Genomic DNA, 24560 nt, shown 5'->3' with positions numbered 1-24560 from the left:
ACTTGCCGGTATCTACTAGGGACGCGGGTGGCGCTGTGGGCTAAAGCCTCAGCGCCTAGGGCTTGCCGATCGAAAGGTCGGCGGTTCGAATCCCCGCGGCGGGGTGCGCTCCCGCTGCTCGGTCCCAGCGCCTGCCAACCTAGCAGTTCGAAAGCACCCCCGGGGGCAAGTAGATAAATAGGTACCGCTTACCAGCGGGAAGGTAAACGGCGTTCCGTGTGCGGCTCTGGCTCGCCAGAGCAGCGTTGTCACGCTGGCCACGTGACCCGGAAGTGTCTCTGGACAGCGCTGGCCCCCGGCCAATAAATGTGAGATGGGCGCACAAACCCCAGAGTCTGTCAAGACTGGCCCGTTCGGGCAGGGGTACCTTTACCTTTACCTTTACTTGCACCCGAGGGTGCTTTCGAACTGCTAGGTTGGCAGGCGCTGGGACCGGGCAACGAGGCCGCACCCCGCCGTGGGGATTCGAACTGCCAACCATACGATCAGCAAGTCCTAGGCGCTGAGGTTTTACCCACAGCGCCACCCGCGTCCCCCAAAAAGGTTGACTACCCCTGGTCTAATGATATGAGCATTATCGCTCTGCCCCAAATAACTGAAGAACTTCCAACTGCAGCCTGCTACTTTATCTAGGCTTATGCAAAACAAGGAATTTGGTCAAAGTTGTGGGCTTCTGAAGCCTGAGAATCCTAGCTTTCATTTAAAACAAAGCACAAGTTTCTAGTCCTTGTGACTTTGAAGAAATGTTTGGGTCGTGTTGGATGAAATCTCATTGAGGGAAAGAGCGGCTTCCAGTTATTGGGTCTACTAGATTGCAAGGCTCTACACAAAATCTTTCTATGCCCCACAGCTAGCAGAAGTGGTAAAAACGGTACTAATGTTTATATTTTCCTGATCTGCAAAGTGTATTCAGATGGATAAATTTTATTTCTTTTCTGGCTTTTGTAAAACTGAAAGTTACCAACCCCTAAGCTAAGACACTTCCAAAAAAACCCAACACATTTACAAAGGTTGTTCCTGTGCCCTTAAGCCCATTTACCTTGCTAACAAAGGCCTTCCTTAAGTGTTCAGAGCCTTGCCTGAGAGCACTCAAGAAGGCGGCATTCTTTGCCAGCTGAATTGCCAAATCTGCTGAGATTGAGTCAAAGCTGCTGCTGGGCAACCCTTGTGCCAGGGTGCCAAGTCTCTCAAACTTCTCAGCGGTATCCAGCTGCAGTAAGAAGGAAAGAGGAGGAAGGTCAGAGCTTCAGAGAGGATCGCACTGTCCTGCAATGTCAGTTCCCAGGTTTCAGGGGTCACTGTGCAAGATGATGCCCTTCTTAACACCAACAACTTTGGTCATTCTCTTGCCACACCCCTCTGAGCCCAGACTGCACCACTGCCCACAGCTGCTATGCCCTCACTTTGGGGTAAGGCAGTAGCTCAGCAGTAGGGCACTTGAGCTGCATGCAGAATGTCCTGGGTTCAACCCCTGACATCTACAAGTAGGGCTGGGAATGTCCCTTGTCCATGAGAACAGGATGCCAGATTCAATGGGTCTTTGGCTGTCCAGAACTGGAAAGAGGCAGGTGGACTGGATGCCCCCTTGGACTGGCCTAGCATGGTGATATTTGCAGCTCTTTCCAAAAGTCAGCCACCAGAGACGGGTGTCAGATTGCTTACCGTGAAGTCGCTGCGTAGGATCTTGTTCACCAGCCCTTGGGACTGTCCCCTGTTCCAGCCATTGACCTGCCCAAGCGATTCCAAGACCTGAGGGTCCACCAGATCTTGCGGCATCAGATTTGAAATCTGACCAGTGGTCAGCCCCATGGCCTGCTGCCCCAAGGCCACCAGAGTCTGTCTGTCAAATGTCTTGACTTGTGCAACAAGACTCGTAGCAAGCTAGGAAAGGGAGACAGATATAATTAAGGATTGGGAACTTCTTGAATGCAAAATGCCTTCAGGGAAAAGTCCATGCAAATGCAGCCACTGCTTTGGTTTTTCCAACATGAAAATTTTCAGATTCAGGGTCTGCAGACATGATTCTGAGACAGCTGTGTTCAGATCCTGACTCAGCCTTTGATTCAGTGGTTAATCTTGTCCAAGACTCTCTGATTCTCAGCCTTAGTTTTCCTAACTGTTAAATGGAAATGACAGTGATGCCTCTTATTTTTTTGCATAATTTAGTTCTACATGGCATAATGTTACCAAGATTCGATGCTTTAATGCATTTACAGACACACAGCATAGAATCACATGGATCTCAGTAGAATCATTGTAAATGTAATGCTATCCCACAAATAATCCTGGGAGTAGTTGCTGAGCATTCTCTTTTCCCTTCAAATAACTGCTATTTCCAGGATTCGCTTGGAAGAAGCAATTATTATTAATCCAGTTTAAGTCTACTGTCTAGCTATCACAGCAGTTACCTGTATTGTGAAGTTAAAGAAAACAATGCACCTTTTGTTGCTCTGGTTCCTGGGTTCCAGCATACCAGTTTCTGGAGGTCTTTACTAAATCTGACTTTGGAATGGAAAGTGTGACCTCCTCACCATAAAATGTTATGGGTAGGAGAGAGTTGTGGCTTGGGCTAGGACCATGAAAGTCAGCACATCACCCTCTTCCATAGCCCAGAAATGAATACATATAATTTAAAAGTATTTGGGGAAGGAAACCTTTGGGATGTTTAGTCTCCAAAACCATCTGGTGCTCTTTGTACAAGAATCCCCACCTTCATGTCTATGATGGCACAATCCTAAGCACATTTAAGGTAAAGGGACCCCTGACCATTAGGTCCAGTCGTGGCCGACTCTGGGGTTGCGGCGCTCATCTCGCTTTACTGGCCAAGGGAGCTGGCATACAGCTTCCGGGTCATGTGGCCAGCATGACTAAGCCGCTTCTGGCGAACCAGAGAAGTGCACGGAAACGCCGTTTACTCACATTTACTCGGGAGTATATCTTGATGTGTTCAGTAAGGATTACTCTCTTACAAGTTTACAGCACTAAGACTGCATTCACATACCAGTTTATTCCATTTCCCATTTTCCTTACTGATCATTATAGTTATAGTTAAGCTTTCATGCAATGTAAAAGCCACTTCTGTAAAACTAGCAAAATATAGTGCATATTTAGCACTCATTTCTGCATTGATTGCTTCCCAAAAAAATCTGTTTGCAGCCCCCCTTGACCCCGAAAACCATGGGAGCACAGTGATGGAATCTGGGGTGGTATACCAGCATACAGTTCTTTCCTGCCATTTTCATGGGGGAATAGATGCAATATGCTGTCCAATGACTTTTGTTATTGTGGCACACCACGCCCACTGACGTGAATGAAATTTAGTATGACATGCAGATAGATCAATGAAAAGGGCACAGTTCCAAAACACAGCTGTCACGGCAGTGTGCCAGGACTGTTAGAAAACGGGACAGAAATGCTAGCATTATAATCAGGAAAACTAACAGAATATTCCCCATGTCTGAATGCATCCTAAACGTGCAACGTGCAATCACAAAATTCGGAGGGATCTCACCTGGCGGTCAGATGCCGATGGCAGAGAGGAGTTGCAGTAGCGGTTGACCTGCACAATGAGGTTCATGGCCTTGTCAGAGCTAAGGCTGGAGATTTGGATTGAACGTCTAGCAAAGCAAATAAGCTGGTCTGGAAGACTTGGGAGGAAAGTGGGTGGTGTGTTAGTTTCTTGCTTCTTCGTACATGATATTTTGGTGACTTATTAGATTGAGTCGGAGCCCTTTGCTAACTCGCTGAGAACGAGATGCACCTGTGCTGCCAATCCAGTTGAGACAGAACAGAAGATTCTCAAAATCAGCCAGAGCTTGATGTGCTATAGCAACAGGGTTTTTATTAGCCCGAGCAGATGTTCTAAGCGCATAGAGTGAATGTGCATGGGAAAGGGCAGAAGCCATCAATTTATTATGGTTCACATTTTTATGCCAATTTTCCCCAAATGCAAGCAATTTCCCCTCATATAACGCATCTTTGTATGCTTTTTTTTTTTTTTTTACTAAAAGGCATGTTTTTATGCAGCCTTTATCTATAATATGTATTTTTGTACACATGACTTGGTTTGAGAACTGTACTGAAAAGTTTGGAAATCTGCAAATTTTGAAGGATGGCCTGTGTTTCATTTCACATCCAGGAAGTGCAAATTTGGGTACATTCACCTCTGAATGAAAACTGAACTGAATTTCTCCCCCATGCCTAGATGTGGTCCAAAACATTTGGAGGGCCCTGGATTGGCCAACGGCTCTTTTAGCCACTTCATAAACAGTCGCTCCCACACCTACCTCTCAAGATTGAAATCGGAATCAACGGCAAAGAGGGCCTCAGCATACATCTCTGCCAAGTCTTTACGGAGCCTGTTTCTGTTGATGAGCACCAGGTTGTCTGGGTTGAAGGCAATATCTTGGAACTAGGAAAAGACACAGCCATGTAAGTGCTTGCTGGGGGAAACGCAATGCAAAGTGGGATGCATAATCAATGATGCACCGTTTGTGAACTGAAAGCAGCAACAGCTGCAAATGTCAATCATATTCCCTGGATTGATTTCCATTCCAGACATGGGAGGAATGAACAAACATTGGCAATTTCCACTCCCATTCCTGTTAGAATTCTCTGAAATCCCAACTCAGTTTCAGAGCTTGATATACTATTTCCAGTTTTCAGTGAATTTTCCATAATTTTCCATTGAGGACTTGATCAGCACCACCACACCATCTCCAGATAATATCTGCACCGAAAGCAAATCCAGCAGAAATACTTACTATGGTTGCATTGTTGTTTGTGAGTAAACGCATGTCCCTGGCATTGCTGTAACGGATGTAATTCCCAAGATACGTGACAAGCCAATCCGATGTCTCTTTATCACTGGGATTGTAGCAGCGGGGCTTCACTTGGGCAGCTGCGACATAGATCAATGAAGGTTCTCAAAATGGAGCAAGGCCTCAAATGTCTCATATATATACCAGGCCCACTGCTAATCCCTGCTTTTTTGCATTTGATCACCTGACACCTGCAAGCCCCTCTGAGCAACTGGCTGCAATGCAACACAATGTTCTAACGTTCTCACTGCTTGAAGTAAAAATACAAGCTATAGAATGGGGATAAGCTGTGAGGGAAGGTAAAGGTCCCTTTTGAAGAGGGAATGACAGGACAACTTGTACTCTGCTGAGAAAATTAGAAGACACACAAGTCCATTTCAGAGGTTCTTTAACATGTGGAAGGGTGCAAACAAATCAGAAAGGGTGCTTAATAAAGAGCAGCCACAGTTCTATATTAGGTTGTGAAAGCAGCTTCATCTTTCTGTGGCTCCAGCCTGGATATTGACTTACCTGCCAGGTAAGCTTTGATGGAATAGTACACTTCTTCCTCCTTATCTTGGGACATGCCTGTATTTTTGTTCAGCTTCTGCACACTGCAGACAGAAACAATGGAAGTTAAGGCACACAAATAAAACTTTATTGTTTCTTTGCTTTGCAGTTCAGACCTATGAGTGGGGTGAATTGCCTTGTGTGGCTGCCAGGAGAAACCAAGAAGATCCATTTGAGGATGCCAAATTTAGGCCTCAATATTTGAAAGACTACCTCCTTCCCTACAGTCTCAGGTGTTAAGGTCAGCAGAGGGGGCCCTCTTGGTAGTTTCATCTCCCCCCCCCCCCGACATTTGGGAGAGAGGCAGGAGAGGGCATTCTCTGTGGCAGCCCTAAGTTGTTGAATTCCCTCTTCAGAGATGTATCCAGCTTATTCACTATACAACTTTCAGCAAATGCTGAATATTCACCTCTTTACACCGGCACCTGAGATGCGTGTTTTCAGGGCCCACCCTATCCCTGTGATTGTAATCTGTTTTAACTGTTTTTAATTTTGAATGTTAAATTGACATAACCAACCCTATAACCTGCTGGTGAAGGACAGGTAATAAATTCATTGTTCCTGTTAATAATAGCATTAGCTCAACAGAAATATGTAATTTCATTTTGAATATATTCAGAACCAAGCCTTTGAACCTGGCTACAAAAGCCTGCCCCTGCTGCTTCAAGAATGTGAAGGTGAAGAACTCCAAAGCACTGCGATACAATTCTCCTCTGCCTTCATAACAGCCTTACGAAACAGGTTAGGTGATAAGACTTGCCCAAGCTGGAGACTGTTTCACAGCTCAATGAAATCTGAATCTGTAACTCTTGTGCACTAACTGCTATCTGTTATGACACAGATACACCAGTGGCAGACCTTAAGCTTTCAAATTTCAGGCGTGTCCTGTGTGACACCAAAATCCACCCCCACCCCCCGCCTCTTGTATTCCATTCTGCATCATAGTTGTGGAGCCCCCTGTGAAGCCCTCAAGGCTCCACGCCCAGTGAGACCTCTCAATCCACCTCTACACACACATGCCCAAATCGGAAACAAGAACTCTTACATTTTACGGAACGACACACAGCTGGTATTCATGGTCTCACTTGCATTGAGCAGGTCACCATCGAGGAACATGAAGTAGGGAGCCAGGCGGCCACTGAGCCACATGTCCACTTCTGTGTCGTTGCTGCTGGAAACTACAGTCGGCCACACTCCAGCCAAGAGAGCTGCCTTGGTGTCATTTGGAAGGATGCCCTGCCAAAGGAAGGCCACAAAAATAATTTTTGAGCATTAGAAATCAGGTGCTGCAAAGCCTGGATCTGCAAGAAAGTGAGAGGTAGAACATACAGGAGGGTGAACTTTCAAAATCCACCTGAATGAGAAGAGTACATTCCGTTCCAATGTAACCCCAGTCTCACATTTTGGCCTTAGCTTGATCTCATGAGCTTCAGAGCTTGTCCAAAGCTTGTACAATAGTGTGGTTGAAACTTATATGCAGTGTTATTTTCTAGAAAAAGAGATCCCGGAACTCACCACGAACACCTCCCTTGTTCTCTTATAATGGCAATGGCGCCCACCTGAGAGGTGCCATGGCAAATGTCAGGCTCAGAATCATAAGAACATCAGAAGAGGCCAATGACCCATCTGGTCAGCATCCTATCTTACAGTGGTCCTGCTGGAAACCAGCATCCAGGATTCAAGCTTGGAGGCCCAAGAGCCCACCTTAAAACCAGAGACACCTTTTGCAAGCCCCCAACATCTTCTGCTGCTCAGATCCATATCTGACCTCTCTCAGAGGAAATCCCATTTCCCAACACTCCTCTGCGCCACCTGGGCACAACCCTCCTCTTCCTTTCTATCTCCATAAGCAGAAGGACTAAAGTTTTTGGGTGTTCTTATGCTACATAAAAGTAAAGACATTATGTCCAATCAGTTTTAAAATATGAGAGTTGCATTTTTCCTGTATGTTGCTATATCCCAGGTGTGGGGAATCTTTGGCCCTCCAGATGTTGCTGAACTACAACTCCCATCAGCCCAAGGAAGAATGTCCAATGGGCAGGCATGATGAGAGTTGGAGTTCAGCGTATCTGGAGGACCAAAGGTTCTCCACATCTGCTATATCTCCTCCTTTCTTCAGTGTGGATTTAAAAAAGAAAAGAACAGAAACCATTTCTGTCATTTTTCCCCCACTTACAGTAACATTTTTCTGGTTAAATTTATCAATAAAGGCTCCATTCTGCTTATAGTTCCGTAACACAGCAGTCAAGAAAGGCTTGTCATTGAGAAATCCCTCTCTGGCAAATAAGTCAGCCAGAGCATCTGGAGAGACTGTATTCACAATCTGAAAACAAAAGCATAAAAAACCACCATTATAATTTGAAAGAATAGACTTGGGTTATAAAAATGCAATTTAAAAAGAGGCTGGTTATTATACAAAAACAAAATATTTGTACAATGATTCTGCACTGCAGTTGAGCAGGCTACAAAAACATTTATGCAGACCTTCAGAATAAATCTTCTCTTTGGTGCTATTTAAACAGTGGTTTTGCCTCATAAGCCTTGGGGAGCCACAAGCTGTACAGACCAAACGATGTGGAGGGGAAGGGAAACTTTATAATCGTAAGGGCTGCATTCCCTTCTGGGCAACTTTCTAAGGGCCATGTGCCCATGGTGGGTGGGTCCAAAGGCAAAAGTGGGTGGAGCAACAACAGCTAAATTTACCTTCTTACAGTAGGATGGTTTCTACACACACACATACACACACACACACACACACACACACACACACACGTCTCATTCGTGGTGCTGGCATCCTGACTATGAAATGCCTTTCCAAGACAAATTAAGCAATTTCCCTCCTTTCCTGCATTCAAGGAACATGTAAAGGCTTTTTATTTAAATAGCTATTATGGCTTTTGATCGATAGTGGTATGAAGTTTTTACACTGCTGCTTTCAGCTCCTTTCTGCATCATGTTACAGTGTTCTTTTAAAATTGCTTTTACAGTGGCACCTCAGGTTACATACGCTTCAGGTTACATACGCTTCAGGTTACAGACTCCGCTAGCCCAGAAATATTACCTTGGCTTAAGAACTTTGCTTCAGGATGAGAACAGAAATCGTGCGGCAGCAGGAGGCCCCATTAGCTAAAGAGGTGCTTCAGGTTAAGAACAGTTTCAGGTTAAGAATGGACCTCCGTAATGAATTAAGTACTTAACCCAAGGTACCACTGTATGTTAATTTGATAATCATGAGCTGCCCTTGACTCCCTTCGGGAGGAGGGGTAGCTTATAATGTGAAATAATAAATCATCGTAATGAATGAATAAATGCATCATCTTTCCACAGATGTTTTGACGGAACTGCAGCAGCAAAATCACCTTTTGGAGGTCCGATGTGGGAATGAGGGTCTGCAGATCTCTCAGAGTCAGGAGGCTGGCAAAGCTCTGAAACATCTCTTCTAAGAAGACGGAGAAGCTGGAGTTTGCAGAGAAACAGCGGAGAGAAGAGCCTAAGAATCCAAAGGACAGGAAGGGGCAGGGAGAGAGAGAGAAGCGGATAAAAACAGTGAAATATTTTAAATTTCATAACTTGGAGAACTGTAATGCCCCCTCCCCCCCCAAAGAAAAACCATTATCAGAAACATTTGTCACAACAAATTCACAACTGGTATTCAAACGCTATTTTTTAGCAATGAAGCTGAAGCTTTACAGTAGCTGAACACATCAGATAACACAGCGATTCTTCAAACAGCTCTTGTTTATTCACAGGCCAGAACAGAACTGAACTGAAGGGTTCAGCCAGCCTGCTTATATAGAGCTCCACTAGAATGCAACAGTAACCATTTTCTGTAACTATCCAATCACTGAACGTAACTTTTGATCCCTTATTTGCATATGTGGACCTGAACTATCTACAGTATCCCCCTGCTGGCTCAGGGTGAGAACTTCAGTACATATCAGAAACATTTGTCACAACAATTTCACAACTGATATTCAAATGCTATTTTTTAGCAATGAAGCTAGAGCTTTACAGTAATATTAATAATTAGCACTGATGCAGAGCACTTCAATGGGGCAAAGCATCTGCCTGGCCACGCAGTGAGTCCGTCTTTCCTGGTCCCAAGTTCAATCCTAGGTGGGGCTGGGAGAGACCCCTGCCCTCAAACCTTGGAGAACCCCTGCCCATCAGTGTAGACAAGTCTGAGCTAGATGAACCAATAGTCTGACTCAGAATAAGGCAGCTTCCTATGTTCTGATGTTTCTTCCTATGTTTTGCACATAGCAAGCCTTACAACAACCCTGTAAGGCAGAACGGTATTATTATCACCCATATTTCAGATTGGGATGGGGGTTCAAGTTGCAGGTGGCCTATAGCACCTACTCATCACCGGAGACCTCAAAGACCATGCTGTTACCCAGCCATCATTATCAAATACTGACAAATTCATACAAAACCACATGCAGTTCATATATATAAACACACACACCAAACATGCATGCTTCTGCCTAGCAGCCTCAGGAAGCTCTGGCTTAAAAGCTGTCTCATGCTCATAAACATTTTTTAATGGTAGAATGATGGCTGGCTGACCAAAAAATGAGCAAGTCGATGCCTGCAGTTCAAATTCAATTCCTGAAGCTCTACAAGTTACAAGTGTCCACAGGGGTTATCTCTGCACTCTCCTTGGGCTGGCCTTTGCCAATCTGATGCCCTCCAGATGTTTTTGACTAAAGTTACCATCAGCCCCAGCTACTACAGCCATGTGGGTTGGGGATGATGGGAAACATGATCTTGAACAGGGGCTACTGTTTGATTTTGGGTTGAAACAGAGGTTGACTAATGACATCTGCCTCTTTCAGCCCTGTGATTTTGTGTCAATTTTGCTTTTCCCCAAATCAAATGGGTGGGAACCGCATGTGTTTTGGCTCTACAGTATATAAATCCAAGCCCTGGATTACTGAGCTGTCAGACAACCTTATAGAACAGGGGCAGGGAAACATGTGTCACTCCAGCTGTTGTTAGAACCCAACTCCCATCAGCCCCAGCCAGCATGAGTAATGGTCAAGAATTATGGGAGATGTAGTCTAACAGCATTGGGAGACCTGCGGGTTCCCTGTCACTGTTATAGGATGCTTGCCGCCCAGGCATGGGCCACTGATTAAGCTTTAAAAAACTGAATTGGAGTTAGGGGTGGGAGAGAAATTCAATTCAGTTCACATCTGAAAGCAGATCTATCAAATTTTAATTTTCTAAAACATAGCTATCCTTTGAAATTTGTTCTTATCCAAATTTTACAACACAGTTCTCCAACAAAATGTTTACAAACATGCATATATTATGCATAAAAAGGGAAGTATGCATAAAAATGAATATATTAGTGAAGATAGCATACAAAAGTGCATCATATTACAGAAAGCTGCTTGCAAAATATGTACACAAGTCAGAAGTACATGTAAAAATGTGTAAAAATTCACGGTGGTGAATTTTCCCAAGAAGAGTTTTTCAAAAAAATAAATAAATCTCAGTTTACTGCAAAATGTGGAGAATTGAATTAGGAACTGTAAAAACGTGAGAAACTGAGGGAACTGAAATTCACAGAGTAATTGCAAAACATTTAAGAGTGGTCAGATTGGGTCCCTGAATTGCCAGAAACAGGCAGAATTGCCGCTTACCGTTAGAATTCAACCCTTTCAGATAAGGAAGCTGGAAAGACTGGAAGACTTCCTCTTGGAGCTGAGAACTCATCTTGGTAAACTGTGCATCGAGACCTTTAACGCTGGGAAGAAAAAGTATGTTGTTGGACAGATTGGTCCAGAAGAGAAAGAAAAAGATTAGTCTTCATTCATGATTTTATATGCTTGTCCGGCTCCCCTTCCACAAAGGATAAGGCTATGGATTCAGGGTGGGAGAGTAAATTGCACTCAGGAGAACCAGTGGGGTTGGGGAAATCACATTTTCAAATGATTGCAGTTTTGAGCGCTGGAAGTATGGATGTAAAGGAAGCAGTAATTTCCATTCCATGCTATCTCCATCACAGTCAGAGCTGTTTCCATTCCGCTACAGTTCGGCTTCTGCTAAAACCAACATTGTTCAACTCATTTTCCACTATGTTAAAACTAACATAATAAAATGTGTAATTAATGATGTAATTAATTTCAGTTGAAGGGTGGAGTAAAAAGAAATGCAGAAAATAGCAGTCCTTTCCGGACTGAAAAACTCGATAATAGCTACAACTGCTCAGCTTGTGATTTCTGTTCATAACCTCCAATGAAACTGGGGGGAAATTCTGCTTTTCTGTTTTTGATGGGATTTGCTGGCATCCCTAGTTGGGGAAATGTGGTTTATTGTCTTCAAAAGACCTTCCCTTTTAGCTGTGGTGCAGGCAGACATTTTTAACCCCTGGTGAAATTGAAGGACATGGAGCAATGAAAGGGTAGCGTAGAGAGACTCTTGGTCATAGTCACAGCAACATGAACACAACCCATACATTGCCTGGTACTGTTTGCATCCCATTGTCTCATTGTGAAGGCACTGAAGCATGTCGACAGAGATGGCCGAGATGAAAAGCCGAAGCCTCTTCTGGAACCAGGATGTCACAAAGGCTGTCTCATTGAAACGATCCTCATTTCTCAGCTTCTCATCCCACAGAGCCCTCAGTATGATAGTTTTCCATTTTGGGGAGATCAGGGAAGAGTTCATGATCTGGAAAGCAAAAAGCTGACCTTGAGGAGTTTCTAGCTGAGAAACCGAAGCTCACGAGGAAGTGAAGAAAAAAGGCAGGGGGTGGAGTCATCATCATCATCATGATCATGATCATCATTTATTATTTATACCCCACCCATCTGGGCGGCTCCCAACAAGATTAACACATTTTTTATATATACCTTGCGATCAAATGCCTCCAGTGCTTTCTCCAGCTCCTCCCCATCCACTTCACTGAAGAGCACCCTGAGTATATCTAATGAAACCTCCTCACTCGTCTTCCTTAGCACAAGTTCCAAGGCGCCAACGATGAAAGTGCTGTTCACTTCAGTCAGGTTCTGGAGCTGAGGAGAGAAATGGGGGAACCTTTGCAATATTGCCTCTTGTGTACAGGAAGACAGCGGAGGCCTATTCGTTAAAAGGAACAGGGCCCTGGTCCCACCCCCACACCCCTGCAGAGGGACTAGCTGAACAATTGCAGGGCTGGGTGGAGGGACGGCTCTGCCTCATCCAAACCCCCGCCAGCCCAACCAATTGGGGATTTTGGATTCCAGCCATTTCCTCTGATGGAAGTTAAGCTATGGAACTTGCTGCCACAGGGAGGCAGTAGAAGCCACCTACCTAGGAGTAGACAAAGGTCATGAAGGAGAGGGCTATCAGTGGCTTCTAGCCATAATGGCTATGGTCTGCCTCCACAGTTGGAGGCAGCAATGCTTTTGGACTCCAGTTGGAGGAAAGCACAGGAGGGGAAAGAGCTTGAAACCTGCTTGCGGGCTTCCCATGGAGGTTTCTGGTTGGCCCCTGTGAGAACAGGATGCTGGACTTAGATGGACCATTGGCCTGAACCAGCAGGCTGTTCTCATGTTCTTAGTATTCCTTCCAGCCTGCTAGGTAAAGCCCAGTTTGGCTTCTACCAATGTGTGTGTGTGTAGTTTAGGGGGGGGTGTTGTTGTTGTTTTGCCTTGCACACCACCTACTCCTGGTGGGCTTGCCACAAACACAGCAGTGGTGTGAATTGAGTACCACTCCCAGCATATTTTCTGGGGCCCCTACACATGAGCAGATCTTTATTTGGTTCTGAAAACGTAGCACGGGGATGTAAACCACTTACATTGTCGCATACAATATGGGTGAGGTTTGGTGATGTTTTGACATCCATCCTGGGAACAAACAGAGGTGGGGGGAGGGGGAGAGAAATACACATAGGCTGAACAGGTAACAATTCAAATTCCACTGGTGGATTAGAGTGAGCCAGTTTCTATAGCCTGCAGTACACAAGGGTGTGCCTGATCCAGATTCCATCTATAGCTCTGGAATTCCCCCATCCCAAGAAAGTAGAGTCATATTTTCCAAGGAGGTCCCTCTTTCTCCTCCCAGTTTCTTACTATTTATGGGTCTTCTTAGTTCAATTTTCTGCTGTATGATTAGTAGCTGTGATGAGCTATTAGCTGCGATTCCAGTGCAGTGGTAACTCGGGTTACATACGCTTCAGGTTACATACGCTTCAGGTTACAGACTCCGCTAACCCAGAAATAGCGCTTCAGGTTAAGAACTTTGCTTCAGGATGAGAACAGAAATCATGCTCTGGCGGCTTGGTGGCAGCAGGAGGCCCCATTAGCTAAAGTGGTGCTTCAGGTTAAGAACAGTTTCAGGTTAAGTATGGACCTCCGGAACAAATTAAGTACTTAACCCGAGGTACCACTGTATTGCAGGGGGTTTCACAAGATAATCCTCCAGGTCCCCTTCCAACTCTAGAATTCTATGCCCAGCCCACTACTTTTTGAAGCACATGAAAACTACACACGCACCACTCTTTTACAGGCCATCTCTTGACCTCGCCTAACCAGAAGCCTAACCCAACCCATCTTCCTTGCCTGCCTTCCATTTTGGAACTGACTTCAGCTTTGTTTCCCAGCTATACATCTACCTCATCCAGCAATGCCAGTTATTATGCATTGCTCCCTGCAAAAGAAAGATGGGTGGGGTGGGGGGGCCATAGATACAGAGCATTGCTTTGCATCCATCTGAAACCCTGGAGAGCCACTGCCAGTCAGTGTGACCAATACTGAGGCAGAGAGACCAAGGCAGCTTCCTATGTTATGTTCCTAAGATTTGCAATTGTAATTTTATATGTGACAAATGCAAACTTAGGAAGATGGTTCTGAATCTAGGGTCCCAAACCTGGCCCTCATAGGCACCTCCCTTGGTGTCCATCAAGACCTCCTGTCCCCGTCCCCCCGGTTCTTTTTTTAATTTTTGTATCTTAAAAATAAGGGGTTTGGGCTGCTCGCACTTTATAAATACCTCTCTATGTCTCCACAGACTTCTGAAGCTGTTGCAAAAAGAAAAGAAAAAGAAGTTTAGCCAAGTTTCTTCTACAGTTCCCCAAAATGACTATCCTTTGATGCTGTATATGAGACACTGTAAGTTTCACATACCATTAATCTTAGCAGCAGGGCACTAGAAGAAAAGAAAAAGAGGCATTATTATAATAATAGTATATTAATTCCTAATTTAATATGTTGCTATTGGTGACCATGCAACCATGTACCATTCCCTGAATTCACAATCTCCTTGTGTGCCTGTAGTACAGAATAAATAAGCCTCTCTTTTTTAAGTGTCTAGTCTTTATGATTGCAAAATTAACAAATGTTTTAACACACAAGGCAATATAAGTGTGTGTGTGTGTGTGTGTGTGTGTGTGTGTGTGTAACATTATTCCCCCTCAGCTGTTGGGAAGGGAACATGATTGTTCTATTTTATTTTATTTTATTTTTTAAATGGGAGCACAGCTTCAAAAAGTTTTAAGAATCCTTTCTCTACAGCAGCTGTCCTCAGCTACAGCTCCCATATGCCACAGCTAGCATGGCTGTTTTTCCCCAGTGGTTGGTCATTCTGCTCAAGCCCTGCCCTCCTTCTGGTCAAGGGTTTAGAGGAGCCTTCGCTCATGTGCTGCCCTCCAGCTCACTAGCTGGGACTCATGGGGGTTGTAGTCCAAAATATCTGGAAGGCACCAGATCAGGGAAGGCTGTTCTGCTGCATCACCTCCTGCTGAAATATGGTTGACACCCCATTTTCTCCAGAAGGTCACCATCGTGCAAGCCCCCACCAGGATTCCTTAGTGCTGAAGCATCATCCAGCCCAACCAATCCTTGCCATTCCGTCCTTAGAAAAATTCAGAGGGCGATGTGCACGCAATTTAAAATATGCGATTCAGGGAGAGGCCCCATCACAGAAGAAGAAAAATACCAGACAGACATTTTAATTTACAACCAAGGGGTGGGAATGAAGTTTTGCTTAGCTGCTGGCTTCCTTGGTGAAGCAAGCCCTGATAACAGCAGACCCCAAAGACCAGGTTAGGGAAGCTCCTGGGTGATGTCAGAAGGGAGTGTAAGGGACTTACAGATGCAGTTTCCACCGTGTGTAGCAAGAGCCCTGTAAAAAGAGAGGGGGAAGGAGAGAGAGGCAACATTACTGAAAACACCTAGGGATACATGAAGCCCCTTTATATTGTCAGGCCATTTGGTTCAGCATTGTCTTTTGACAACAGGTTTTGAGGTTCTTCTCAGGCAGAGGCCTTACACCGAGATCCTTTGGGCTGGAGATGCCGAGGACTGAACCCACCGCCTTCCACATGTGAAGCAGGTGCTCTACCAACTGAGCCACGGCCCTTCCTTTAAGACATAGGAACACAGGAAGCTACCTGATACAGAGTCAACCCAAGGGTCCATCTAGCTCAGTATTGTCTACTAGCTTCAGGGAGGGAGTTTTCTCCAGCCCTACCTGGAGATGATGGGGATTGAACCTGGGGCCTTCTGCCCGCAAAGCAGATGCTCTGCCACTGAGCCACAGCCCAGCCCTTTGGGAATATGTGATGAAGATGCTTTATGGCAGGTCAGACCATTGTTTCATCTAATTCAGTCCTGTTTAAAATGAGTGGCAGAACCTCTTCAGGCAGGGAATACCTGGAATTGCTGGGGATTGAACCTGGGATCTTCTGCATGCAAAGCAGGGGCCCTACCAACTTTGCTATGGCCCTTCCCCAAAGAAAACGGAACATGGGAATCTTCCTTATACTGAATCAGAACATCAGTCCATCTAACTCAGCATTGTTTGCATTGGTCTAAAATCTCTTGCAGGGAGTTGGTAATAATAATAATAATATTATAATAATAATGATAATATAATTTATTATTTATACCCCACCCATCTGGCTTGGTTTCCGCAGCCACTCTGGGCGGCTTCCAGCAGAATATTAAATACAATGATTCATCAACTATTAAAAGCTTCCCTAAACAGGGCTGCCTTCAGATGTCTTCTAAAAGTCTGGTAGTTGTTTTTCTCTTTGACATCTGGTTGGAGGGTGTTCCACAGGGTGGGTGCCACTACCAAGAAGGCCCTCTGCCTGTTTCCCTGTAACTTGGCTTCTTGCAGTGAGGGAACTGCCAGAAGGCCCTCGGTGCTGGACCTCAGTGTCCGGGCAGAACGATGGGGGTGGAGATGCTCCTTCAGGTATACTGGGCAGAGGCCGTTTAGGGCTTTAAAGGTCAGCACCAACACTTTGAATTGTGCCTGGAAACCGGAAACTTTGAATTGTGCCCGGGACCTATGCCAAGGGAGATGAGTCCAGGTGCAAGAGTATTTCATAACTTTGTTAGGTTGACTTCCTTTTACTAGAAGTAGGTTGACGCTCTCTGAAGAGAAGGTACGCGAAGTGGGAAATATATTGGGGGAGCAACAGCGACTCACCGAAGTAAAGGCCAAATGCTGCCAGCAGGAAGGAATTGCGACACACCAACGCCATGACGAGTCTCGGCTAGAAACTGGGAAAGGAAAAGAGGGACCATAAAATCATAGAAATGTCGAGTTGGAAGGGATCTAAAGGGTCATCTACCACAGTGCTGATCACCACTGACACATCAGCATTAAAGGGTGTTGAAACAACTCTATAGTTTTCAAATTAAGTTACAGAGTTTGAAGGGGATAAAGGCAGAAATGTCAGAAAATCCCAATGGAAACAGAAACAGGAGTGAAAACCGCAGGGGGCGTTGCTTATTAGTTCCATAACCAAATGAAAATCAAACCGGTAGGTATGAGGAGTATTCCCTGCTGTTGCTTTTGGTGCACAAATGATACATACCGTATTTTTTGCACCATAACACTCACTTTTTTCCTACTAGAAAGTAAGGGGAAATGTCTGTGCGTGTTATGGAGGAAATGCCTACGGGTGGCATACCTACGGATTTTCCTCCTCTAAAAACTACGTGCGTGTTATGGTCGGGTGCGTGTTATAGAGCGAAAAATACGGTTATTGATTACTTTCCCCCTCCCAATTGCATTGTGTTTCCTTTGCACTGAAATGAATGGCATGGAACAACATAATGCAAACATCAATAATTCTAGAATTAATTACATAAAATTTCTGCTTAGCCGATGGCAAGACGAATAGCACTAAAGTAACTTAAATTTTGCAGCAAGGAACGGTGGATCAGACCCACATCAATCTTGCCTAGCATGCCACCTTCGATGGCTGATGGTCAGATGCCTCTCAGACCTCACAAGCCACAAAAGAAGGTAGACAATAATAGACATCTTCTGTATTTGAAGGCTTCCTTATCAGCTCCGATAGGTGCTGATTAGAGCTCAGCCAAAATTTGTCCAAAGACATATACCCCAGGAAACGTCTTTTTCTCACCCCCCCCCCTGAGGGAGGGTGGCAGGGAGGCAACTTTGCAAACTTTTCTCTGAATTATTTTCCATCACAGACACACTCTGCGAAGGTGCTGAATCTGAGGCATAGCAGACAATACAAAGCACAGTTGCGGCTGCTGTCCCTTTCAGCAGCAAAAGGAAAGAAAATATTAACTGTTTAACTATTTAACTATTGCCAGATTCTGGAAAGAGCTAAAGGGTACAGGGTTGGATTATTGGTATGGGAGAATGTGGAGGTTAGCTTTAGTGGAGAAACTTAAATAATGTTATGAGATTCTTTTTGAAGGCGGGAAGAAAGCTGGATGCTGAGAGCCTTTGAACCCCTGGATCCAGCAATTGTTAACAGAGGAACATAGCAAAGGGGCTCTGTGTGAGATGGGCAGATGGGTGGAGCCACCCCCCAACTCATGAATAGTTAGAAGGACAAAGCCAGACTTGAGAGCTAGAGAAAAAAGCAGCAAGCTGGAGAGAAATTCTGAGCAATGTTTGATTTCTGTTTGAATTCAAGGCTGCAGCTATTGGAGAAACAAGGCCCTTTTTGGGGTGTCAGTGCTGTGAATCCTTCCATCATAGGCTCTAATTGTATATATGTGTAAATTAATCATATATCCTAAAGACACCACAATCTCTGCTATTCCTCATTTCCAAATGAAACACAAACCCTGGGTAAAGGCCAGGAACCCCTGGAATCTCACATCACTCAGAGATTGGGGTGACATGAAACAATATAAATTGAAGGCAATTTAGGGGGCAAGCAAAGGATGATTACTTCTGGAGGTAAAGCAGATGCTCTCCCCCTTTGTTGTCATTTAGTTGTGTCCAACTCTTCATGACCCCATGGACCAGAGTATTTCATGAAAGTCCCATGGACTGCAAGAAGATCAAGCCTATCCATTCTTAAGGAAATCAGCCCTGAGTTCTCACTGGAAGGACAGATCCTGAAGCTGAGGCTCCAATACTTTGGTCACCTCGTGAGAAGAGAAGACTCCCTGGAAAAGACCCTGATGTTGGGAAAGATGGAGGGCACAAGGAGAAGGGGACGGCAGAGGACGAGGTGGTTGGACAGTGTTCTCGAAGCTACCAGCATGAGTTTCAGCAAACTGCGGGAGGCAGTGGAAGACAGGAGTGCCTGGCGTGCTCTGGTCCATGGGGTCACGAAGAATCAGACAAGGGGGAGAGCATCTGCTTTGCCTGCAGAAGACCCAAGGTATCGTGGCATCCCTGGGTAGGGTTCAGAGAGACCCCTGCTCAGTTCCTCGAAAGCCACTGCCAGTCAGTGGGGAGAATACTGAGTTATATGAATCTCAACAGTTTGATTCAGTATAAGGAAACTTCCCAAGTTTCTATGTATCACTTTTTATGATACTGCTTTTCTTGTTTTGATGTTGTCTTTTTTGCATATCACATAGAGATTTTTAATTCTGAGCAGTTTATAAATGCTTCTGAATAAATAAATAAATAAATAAATAAATAAATAAATAAAGCGTTTTGATCTGCATACGGAGTAATGCATTTCTTTTTCATCCTGTGTCAAAGTTTTAGAATGCTGTACAGTGTGGTCACCAACTTCTTGCTGAACTAGAACTACAGCATGTAGGTTGAGAAAGAACAGAAGATCATCTGAACGATGAAACAATGAAAAAATAAATTAATCTAGTTTAGGGAAGTCAAAGGCAAAGGGGGTCTGGAACCCTTAATAGTTAATGGTGTCCAACCAGTGCATATTTTCATCCTTATTTGGAATTGCTCTTATTTCCATCCTTCAAAACCATAGTAACAATTATTATTATTTTATACCGTGCCATCGGTGTATGTCATGCTTTACAGAATCTCAACAAGCAGATCTCTGCCCCCAAGGAACTTACAAAGTAAGAAATCAAAGATTGTGGGACGGGGGAGAAGCAGAAATCGAAGCGGGAATGAGGTGAAAGTGAAAGATTTCAGGAAAGGCTGCAAGCAGACTGAATCTTCACCTACCTGTATGTAGCAAAGCCCACCTTCCAGAGGAGACAGGTATCCCTGAGATGAATAATGTAAAAGAACAGGTCTTTGCCAGCCTGTCCTGATCTTATCCCTCGAGGGCGTGGGATGTCGGAGGGGACAGGGTGTGACAAGTGTCAGCTTTCCAGCAAACCTTCAGAAAGGGCCAGAACTGGGCTGGGCGTTGACCCTGCCTCCGTCATTTGCTCAGATTATGTAGAACCGCTGCAACTTTGGTCACGTTCAGCTTCAGAAACCGTCCGCAATCCTGGTGGAAATTGTTCAGTATACTGTTTATATTGCTAAAGGTGCATTCTCCCTTTGGCAGTAAAAATGCAAATAAAAATAAAAATGAATGGAGCCTTACATGCAGCTAAGTTCTGCTCAGAGTAGACCCATTGAAATTAAAGAGCCAAAGTTGACCATGCCCATTAACTTCAGTGGGTCTACTCTGAGTAAGACTAGCATGGGACACAACTAAATAAGTCAATTTGATGCCCTTTCATGATACCCAAGATGAGCTGCCTGAGGCGGCTGCCTCGTTATGCCTATTGGTATGGCCTGACCCACAGTTGTTGAAACAAGCTTATCAGATCACTTTAATGTGTGTTCTCAAACTTTTGCCTACGTATTTCACTTGTTACAGAAGGCAGAGGAGCTGCAAGCTAGCCAAAAGCGGCAACTATTTGTGGTTAGTACCACATATGAAGGTGTTGTATACAAAGTCAGACTATTGCCACATCCACGCCATACATTTAAAGCTTTATTATACCACATTTCCTGTCATGGCTTCCCTTAAAGAATTATGGGAACTGTAAAGCGTTAAGGGTGCAGAGAGCTGTTAGGAGACTCCCTCAATCCCTCTTCCCAGGGAACTCTGGAAATTGTAGCTCTGAATTCATCGCACGCAGAACCGTTTCCCTTCTGCTGCAGTTCATCTCCTGCCAGCAACTATTCATCCCACTGTCCACTGTGGTGACACTTTACATAATTAATTATGTAACTACATTGCCTTCACGTTATTCCACTCCATTCAACCCAAAGGAAACGCAATGCAAAAGGAGGGGAGGTCACCAATTACGTATTGTTTGTGGACTAAAAGCAACAGCAGCAGCAAATACCAATAGCATTCACTGGATTGGTTTCCATTCTGGTCCTGAGATGAGAAAGCAAACACTGGCAATTTCCAGACCCATTTTCATCAGAATCCTCCAATCCTAATAGCGGGGTCAGTCTTGCTTCCCATGTCCGGCTTCCGGTGGTGTGTGGTGTGTGCGATTCTTCATGCTTTATTGCAAAGACAACTCCCTGGTTATAAAACTTTCAAAACCTGCTGGACCTGATGTTATCTCGAGGGAGATAACCCACACCCTCTGGCCTTGTGTGTGAGGGAGAATGAGAACTCAGAATGGGCACCTTGGCTGCTCCTTATTTACTTACCAAAAAGGCAGCATCTATAAAAACGACAAGGAGCAGACCTAATCTGAGCCAGCCCCAAACCCTGCTCCTCCCATGCCAAGGTCTCTCCCTGAAATATGAGAATAAGTCCACATTCATACCATGCCTTTAAAGCATTATGATACCACATTATTTATTATTAATAGTAGTAGCAGTATACCACCCTTCATCTGAAAATCACAGGGCAGTTCACAACATAAAAATAGAAAATGAGAAAACAAAATGCATACTAAAACTAGAACAAGAATAAACCAAGAACCCCTCTCCCACAAGCACATTTAAAAGAGCATATAATGTTAATCAGCCAAAGGCCTGGTTAAAGCAGTCATAGCTTCTACCAAAGAATTCTGGGAGCTGTAGTTTGTGAAGGGTACTGAGAACTACTAGGAGCCCCCCTATTCTCCTCCCACATCTACCATTCCCATGACTGTTAAAAGCAATATGATCCTACTATAGACATATGGTGTGGTGTGGACTGAATGCCTCAGAGAATGTGCAAAATGCTTGCCCTGAACTTAGGAAAGGGGGAGAAAATTGGTGCAGTTTGCATTTAGAACTGTTTGCAAAACAATACGCAAATCAAAACCCAACTATTTTTTGGAACTTGCACTTCTCCAGATTTTGCAGTTCAGTTCTCCAGGCAAGTAATGTGTACAGAAGTGCATATACTTTGGTTAAGTGTGTGTCGAAATGTGTACATTGGTGGGAACAAAATAATTAAAAGATTGCATTAAGGGAAATTTTGCTTTTTGCAAAATAGCATACAAATGCGTGTGTGGTAGGAGAAAACCACACAAAAACCCTGACAAGTTTTCATGTTGTTTTTCTTTTTAAGAACAAATTGTAAACTGATGTAGAAATGTGGAGTCCAGAACTTCACACTGGAAAAATCAGAAACAGAAATTGAGAGATCCTCCTGAGCCTACATAGAACCATAGAGTTCAAAGGGTCCATATTTGCACCCTAGAACCCTCCCCAAGCCACACCCCTCACTCCCTGGAGTGTTTTTCCCTGGCTTGGAAGTGTCCTTGGAACTCTGACCTCTTGCTTGCCTGAATGGAGGCTGCAGAGGGGTGTTTGAGTGTGTGCAGAAACTACCTTGCTATACTGTACATCAATTGCACCACCTGTTTTTGCCTCTGTCCCCAACCCATCACTCGCATGTGGCCCTTCAAAGGCTGTTTTGGTGGGAATGTGGCTCTCAGTCTGAAAAAAAAGTCTCCCCAGCCTTGCCCTACCAGGTAGGAGTATTCTGGAAGGGGAGAATTAAAGAGTTGGATAGGAGCATGCCAGGAAGTTAAAAACCTGTCCTCTGTGTGTGCTATGTGGGACAAGTTCAGGAGGGAAGAAAGGGGGAAAGGACACTTCTCTCTGCCCTTCCTCTCTTTTGTATAGCAAAAAAAAAAAAATTGCTCCTGCCCAGCCCCAAACCTGACCCTGCATTGCCATGTTAACACAGAAGCAGAAAGCCTCAGAATGGACGGAAAGACCCCCTTCCCTATACTACCTTATCCTACCAACCAACACCTGCTACAAGACTCCTGTTCCAGGCTGGCAGAGACTGTGTTGATACACTGCAACTTTTTTGTTGCAGTAGCAGCACCCCCGCGTTATCCGTACGCAAGCAAACATGAGCAGCTGTTTTCCACTGAGTCAGTCTTTTTATGTTCTGGCATTGCCTTGTTGAATTTTCCTCAGCTTGTTGATAATGGGGAAACTCGTTCATTTTGAAGCAGGTCAGCCAAGTTTGCCTGGGCTTCAGAGAATTCCAGCCTGGCCAGTACGGGCTCATTCTTTACTGGCCGCTCCTAGTGTGCCCTGGCATTCCTCAGGTCACCCTGGCTTCCTCCCTCCGAAGCAATGATTGGCTTTGCAAGGCCATTTGACCAAAGGCTCGAGCAAACCCAGACGGCCTCCATTCTCGTGGTCATTTACCTGAGGGAAACAGTATTTTCGACCCACCCATTTTGCACACCTGGAAACAAAACAAAAAAATAGTGCTCTATTGCAGGAGGGCTGCAGTGGACATTTGACCCTGAGTGTGAACTCCTAGCACAGGAAGCGACACAGAGAAAACTGGGTGGGAAATGCCGCAAGAGGAACTCTATGTTTAGAACATAATATGCCCATGGCAGGTATCTCAAATATTAGTCAGTGCCGGGGTGGATGGTCTGTGTTAGGGTGGAGCAAAAGAGTGAGCAATCAAACGATAGAGAGAGCAATCTCCTAGGAATTCAGCAGGGAGCCTCAGGCAAGCCTCCCTCTCTCACGCTCATTGTGCTGTGCTGAAATCTGTCCTTTGAACACAGGAAGCTGCCATCTAGCTCAGTATTGTCTACACTGAGCGGCAGCAGCTTTCCAGTTTTCAGGCAGCAGCGCTCTCTCCCAGTCCTACCTGGAGGTGCCTTTGGGGATTGAACTTAGGACTTTTTGTATGTGAAGCAAGTGCTGTGCTACTCACTTGTTTTCCTTCCCCTAAAATGTAGGATTCTAGTCCTCATCCTTCTGAAAAGGCTGCTTTAAATAGGAACACAGGGAGTTGCCTTACACCAAGTCAATTGGGCCCATCCAGTTTGGTACTGTCTCTGCACTGTCTGGAAGTGGCTCTCCAGTGTTTCAGGCAGGCGTTGGCATGATGCTGAGCTTACCTTATCATTGCAAGGGCAGCATGAGCAGTGCATGGGTTGTGCTTGACCTTAAACATTTCTCTAGTCTCCCAGACCATTGGCTCTTCCTTATCTGTTCTGGAGGAGGGCGAGAAGTTTAAAGGGAAGAACAATGACACCCTGTATGCAGGAAGGTAGCACAGCAGGGAGAAAAGGTCCTCTAGCACCTTTTTCCCTGCTACGCTACTTTTCTGAGTCCAATCAGTTTTTAAAAAAGAGAATTTAACCATGCAATCTCTCATATGTGCTGTGAAAAGCCTATCTGTCATAAAGTATGTCATAAGGTTCTTTGGACTGCATGCGTACAACTCTAGCTTCCTACCACAGTACACGCTAAATTCATTTGCAATGTAATTTAAACATAAGACGAGTCTGCTGTTTCACCCCAAAGTGGAATCATCTAAACCATGGGTAGGCAAACTAAGGCCCGGGGGCCAGATGCGGCCCACTCGCCTTCTCAATCCGGCCCGCAGACGGTCCGGGAATCAGCGTGTTTTTACATGAGTAGAATGTACCCTTTTATTTAAAATGCATCTCTGGGTTATTTGTGGGGCCTGCCTAGTGTTTTTACATGAATAGAATGTGTGCTTTTATTTAAAATGCACCTCTGGGTTATTTGTGGGGCATAGGAATTCGTTCATCCCCCCCCCCCGCAAAATATAGTCCGGACCCCCACAAGGTCTGAGGGACAGTG

At 44.8% G+C, this 24560-nt stretch overlaps 1 protein-coding gene across 1 annotated transcript in view; it reads right to left on the bottom strand.

The window, feature by feature from the left end:
• The window catches only part of LOC309518802 (uncharacterized protein), a 34316-nt gene extending 14496 nt beyond the window's left edge, over nt 1-19820 (bottom strand). Inside the window, exons 1-18 of the mRNA XM_082199293.1 lie at nt 19740-19820; nt 16800-16873; nt 15454-15485; nt 14489-14510; nt 14355-14382; nt 13162-13210; nt 12233-12394; nt 11836-12050; nt 11021-11124; nt 8729-8859; nt 7546-7692; nt 6415-6605; nt 5331-5413; nt 4764-4900; nt 4287-4411; nt 3512-3647; nt 1663-1881; nt 1040-1210 (exon numbers count right to left, since the gene is read on the bottom strand). Coding sequence (XP_082055419.1) covers nt 1040-1210; nt 1663-1881; nt 3512-3647; nt 4287-4411; nt 4764-4900; nt 5331-5413; nt 6415-6605; nt 7546-7692; nt 8729-8859; nt 11021-11124; nt 11836-12050; nt 12233-12394; nt 13162-13210; nt 14355-14382; nt 14489-14510; nt 15454-15485; nt 16800-16854 — 2007 coding nt within the window. The 5' untranslated portion in view covers nt 16855-16873; nt 19740-19820. The remainder of the gene's footprint in view (nt 1-1039; nt 1211-1662; nt 1882-3511; nt 3648-4286; nt 4412-4763; nt 4901-5330; nt 5414-6414; nt 6606-7545; nt 7693-8728; nt 8860-11020; nt 11125-11835; nt 12051-12232; nt 12395-13161; nt 13211-14354; nt 14383-14488; nt 14511-15453; nt 15486-16799; nt 16874-19739) is intronic.
• Nucleotides 19821-24560: the final 4740 nt, after the last annotated feature.

Source organism: Podarcis vaucheri (genome assembly GCF_965113315.1).
Source record: "Podarcis vaucheri genome assembly, chromosome: 14".
NCBI lineage: Eukaryota > Metazoa > Chordata > Lepidosauria > Squamata > Lacertidae > Podarcis > Podarcis vaucheri.
Note: the sequence above shows the minus strand (reverse complement) of the source record. Positions and strands in the feature narration are given on the sequence as shown.